Here is a 4,345-nt window from a genome sequence, read left to right as displayed (position 1 = left end):
CATATATGGCTGTGGTATGACTGGAGTGACTGTAGCCATATATGGCTCTTGTAAACTGGAGTAACTGAAGCCAGATATGACTTTGGTATAACTGGAGTAACAGCAGCCATACATGGCTCTGGTATGACTGGAGTGACTGTAGCCATATATTACCCTGGTAGGACTGGAGTAACTGTAGCCATTTATGGCTGTGGTCTGGCTGGACTACCTGGATCAGCTGTGTGTGTATATGGCTCTGGTCTGAATGGAATGATCCAGTGTTTCCAGCTTTGGGCCAAGCGTTGTAACTCTGTCTGTATATGGCTCTGGTGTTTAGATGAAAAAAGTTAAACTTTATTTAAAGAGACGACATGTCGACAGTTTGAATATATTCCTTGTTTTTTAGGCTCTTTGTGTTTAGATTTTGTCTTAAAAGAGCAGTGCGACACTTTTGTCTGGACCGTGAAAGCCAGACCCACATCAGGTCCAGGTTAGCCTAGCTTAGCACAAAGACTGGGAGCAGCTCCATGTGTTGGCCACTCTGGGCTTCCGCAGCTCTGAGAGAGTTTGACGTTAGTTTGTGTTTCAGAGAATTTACTGATTTTAATGTAAACAACAGATTTTATTGTAAACAGTAAAAACTTTAAATTGTGATAAATAGTTTGTGAACACACACGTCTGCTCGTGCACAGACTCAACTCTGCTGGACTTGACTGGACTGGACTGTACTGGACACTGTTGCTATCCATTGGACTCTGATGGACTCGACTGGACTCTGCAGGACTGCACTGGACACTGCTGGTCTGTACCGGACTCTGCTGGATTGCACCAGACTCGGCTGGACTGTAGTTGACTCTGCTGAACTGCACTGGACTGTGCTGGACACTGTTGCTATCTACTGGACTCTGCTGGACTGTACTGGACTCGGCTGGACCCTGCAGGGCTGCACTGGACTCTGCTGGTTTGTACAGGACTCTGCTGGATTGCACTGGACTGGGCTGGACTGTATTGGACTCGGCTAGACTGTGGTTGACTCGTCTGGACTGTACTGGACTGTGCTGGACTCTGCTGTGTTCACTGTGGCTTCTGTCGTTTCTTCTGTTGTTGTTATTTATCTTCTGTATTTATAAACAGATGCTCCAATAAACTATGACACCATCACACTGTTGCCATGGCGATGACTGACAGCTTTATTTATTTATCGAGCCTCAGGTGTAAACAGGATATGATGTCACTAAATCACAGGCTGGCGGCGGCGTGCTGCAGCGGGTTGGTGGTCCCGTATTCATGGTTTCAGCCCAGGAACCAGCCGCTGAAGGTCGGTGGTTCAAACCCCTGCTTCACCGTCACTGTCGGAGTGCGAGGGTCCCTGCCGGCCGGGTCGCTCTCTAGGTAACGGACCGCTACACGCACAGGTAAGCTACAGGTCAGCTTCAACTTCATGTCTTACAGAACAACTTCCTGTCTATCAGAACAACTTCCTGTGTCTCACCTGACGCAGCTGCCTCCGTCTTCTCCTCCTCACGAGCCTCATTTCCGATCCAAACAAACACCTGCAGGAGGACACAGGAAGTGAGGAAACAGAGAAGTGGAAGGAGGGACATGTTACCATTGTGATGGCAGAAGACTCACCTGGTCCCAGGTATCTAAGATCATGACATCATCAGGGGCGAGGTCATCCTGCGTCAGCTCACCTGGAACTTCCTCCATCTGAACACACAGGTAACCATTACATCATCATCAGGTTACGATTACATCATCATCATCAGGTAACGATTACATCATCATCATCAGGTAACGATTACATCATAAAATCTTAAAATAAATGTTTTATTAACAAAGTCCCCAAAAATGTAAGAAAGAATTTCACCGAAATGTTTTAAAAATGTTAAAAATTTTTGAAGAAAAACAAAATATCTGCAGAATATTTTCTTTACAAATTCCCCCAAAAATGAATGAAAAGAAAGCAGCAAAATGTTTTCTTTTAAAAAAAAGTTTTGAAGAAAAAATAAATGTGTTTGTTACCAATTGGCGGCAAATTTTTAAGAAAAACAAACAAAAAAAAAATCACTAAAATGTTTTGTAAAAATCTGTGAAGAAAAAGGAAAAAAACGCGTTTCTTTACAAATCACCAAATTTTTTTGTTAAAAATTGGCCGAACATTTTAAAGAAAAAATGACCCGGCGGAGGGACAGACCAGGAAGGTCCCGGTCTTGTTGGAGCAGGCGAACAGCCGCGGAGGACGAGCCTCCATGCTGGTCTTCAGCCGGGGCGAGCGACAGTACTCCTGCTGCCCCCCCAATGCATCCCAGAATGCACCTGTAACACAGAGACACACTGATGTCAGCTGATCGGAGTCCACCAGGGACAGACCGCAGATCCTGCCCCCTCACCTGCCTCCTCGCCCTCCTCCAGCAGGGCGGGGCTCACATGCAGGAGATCTGCCAGCTTCTCCGCCCCCTGGACCTCAGCCTCGCTGCTGCCCCGCCCCCTCCACATCCAGGACCCGCCAGACGAGATCAGCAGGAGGACGTCATTGGAATTCAGACTGGACGAGGACACGTCCACCTGAGGAGGACACAGCAGAAGACACTGGACTTAACACCTGACTATAACCGGACTAGCTGTGGTGTGATCCTGATCCAGTCTCTGTTCATCAGGTTCTGGATCCTGTCTCAGGTTCTGGTTTCTGGTGTCTCACCTCCACGGCTCTGCAGTCTCCTGCTGGATTGGCTCTGACCTGAAACAGGCGGGTTTCTGCTGCCTCTGATTGGCCCCCCTCTCTGGAAGTCCCGCCCTTGTGCACCACCATTGGCTGTCCTTTAAACAGGCTGAGGAGGTGGGCGGGCTCTTTGCCCTGAACCACTCGCACCTGCAGGCGGAGTCACATGATCCAGTAAAGAAACCAGTAAGAGAGCTGCTCCCAGAGCTCCCAGTGCTCCCACTACTCCCACAGCTCCCACAGCTCCCCCAGCTCCCACTGCTCCCCCTGCTCCCTCTGCTCCCTCTGTACCTGTACAGCCCCCCCTCCCAGTTCATCATCCAGCTGGACAGCCAAGATGGCGGACGCTCCGACTTCGTCCTGGCTGGACTCCGCCCCCTGCCTGACCACAGACACTGAGTGTTAAAAACAGTCTGAATTACATTAATAAACAATAATAATATTAAGAACTTTTGTATATTTATTTCAATATTAATGATTATAATGATTTAAATCACACGACTGATCAGTCTATTATCATGTTGCTATGGCAACAGCTTTGGTCCTGGTGGACTTCCTGTCCGCTGCTGATCATGTGACTCACCAGATGTAGATGAGGTCACCCTGCCTGTTGTCATGGTGATAGTGATACTGGATGATGTAACTGTCTCCTCCAAAAAACTGACCAAAAAAACCTGAATCCACCAAAACCCTCTGAGACCCCTCAACACGCCAGACCTGCAGAGGACAGACACAGACACAGACAGACAAGACAGAGAGACATTTTAGGTTGAGGAGGATGAAATAACGGAGAAGTACTGTGAGGACATTAAACACATCGAGACATGTGGACAGACAGACTCGTCCACTGATTTCACTGATGTTATATTTCATTTAAGATCACTGACTCGTTCTGTCCTGACATGTCTCGTGTCTTTCTGGAACCACGCTGTCCCCATGTCCGCCACTGGTTCAGAGACACAGAGGACATGAAGACAGAGGACAGACAGAAGACTGTCTCTATCAGTCTCTGTGTGTAACAGTGAGCCTGAATTAGTCTCAGCAGGTCCCTCACCTGTCTCTCTCACCTGTCTGTCTCACTTGTCTCTCTCACCTGTTTGTCTCCGTCCCCTGCGTCCACCATCCCATGCTGTGCTGCCATGGCCTCTGATTGGTGGAGCTTCGATACATCAAAGGGAACCTGTCCAATCAGAGGAGAGGGATCACTGAGACCAGTTCTCTGAACCAGAACCTTGTCCGGGTCCTGGTCCCGGTCCAGGTCCAGGTCATGGGGTTTACCTTCTCTATCCTGGCGATCTGATTGGACACGTATGCGGTTCCCATGCCGACTGTGTCCTCGGCATCTCTCCAGTCTCTGAAGAACTGAGTGAAGAGCGGAGTCTCTCCGAGCTCAGGGAGGACCTGGACCTGAGGGGGACAACCAGAGGACACAGTCACATGATCTGTGTGTGTGTGTGTGTGTGTGTGTGTGTGTATCTCTGTGTGTGTGTGTGTGTGTGTGTGTATGTGTGTGTGTGTACCTCTGTGTGTGTGTGTATGTGTACCTGTGTGTGTGTGTGTGTGTGTGTGTGTGTGTGTGTGTGTGTGCGCGTGTGTACCTGTGTGTACGTGTGTGTGTGTGTGCGTGCGTGTGTACCTGTGTGT

The 4,345-nt window shown here is 48.7% G+C and overlaps 1 protein-coding gene across 1 annotated transcript; it reads right to left on the bottom strand.

Moving 5' to 3' along the window:
- Window positions 1-191: 191 nt before the first annotated feature.
- Window positions 192-4,251, bottom strand: LOC121966579 (gelsolin-like). The gene is made up of 11 exons (XM_042516658.1): window positions 4,246-4,251; window positions 3,980-4,108; window positions 3,795-3,881; window positions 3,285-3,418; window positions 2,993-3,083; window positions 2,681-2,851; window positions 2,373-2,547; window positions 2,177-2,298; window positions 1,612-1,689; window positions 1,472-1,532; window positions 192-1,382 (listed from the first exon to the last, which is right to left on the bottom strand). Exons 2-11 carry the CDS (start codon window positions 4,022-4,024, stop codon window positions 1,273-1,275), a joined length of 1,074 nt encoding a protein of 357 aa, XP_042372592.1. The 5' UTR covers window positions 4,025-4,108; window positions 4,246-4,251; the 3' UTR covers window positions 192-1,272.
- Window positions 4,252-4,345: the final 94 nt, after the last annotated feature.

The sequence above is a fragment of the Plectropomus leopardus genome, unplaced genomic scaffold (assembly GCF_008729295.1).
Source record: "Plectropomus leopardus isolate mb unplaced genomic scaffold, YSFRI_Pleo_2.0 unplaced_scaffold25113, whole genome shotgun sequence".
In the NCBI taxonomy this organism is placed as follows: domain Eukaryota; kingdom Metazoa; phylum Chordata; class Actinopteri; order Perciformes; family Serranidae; genus Plectropomus; species Plectropomus leopardus.
This window is presented reverse-complemented; position numbering and strand designations above follow the sequence as displayed.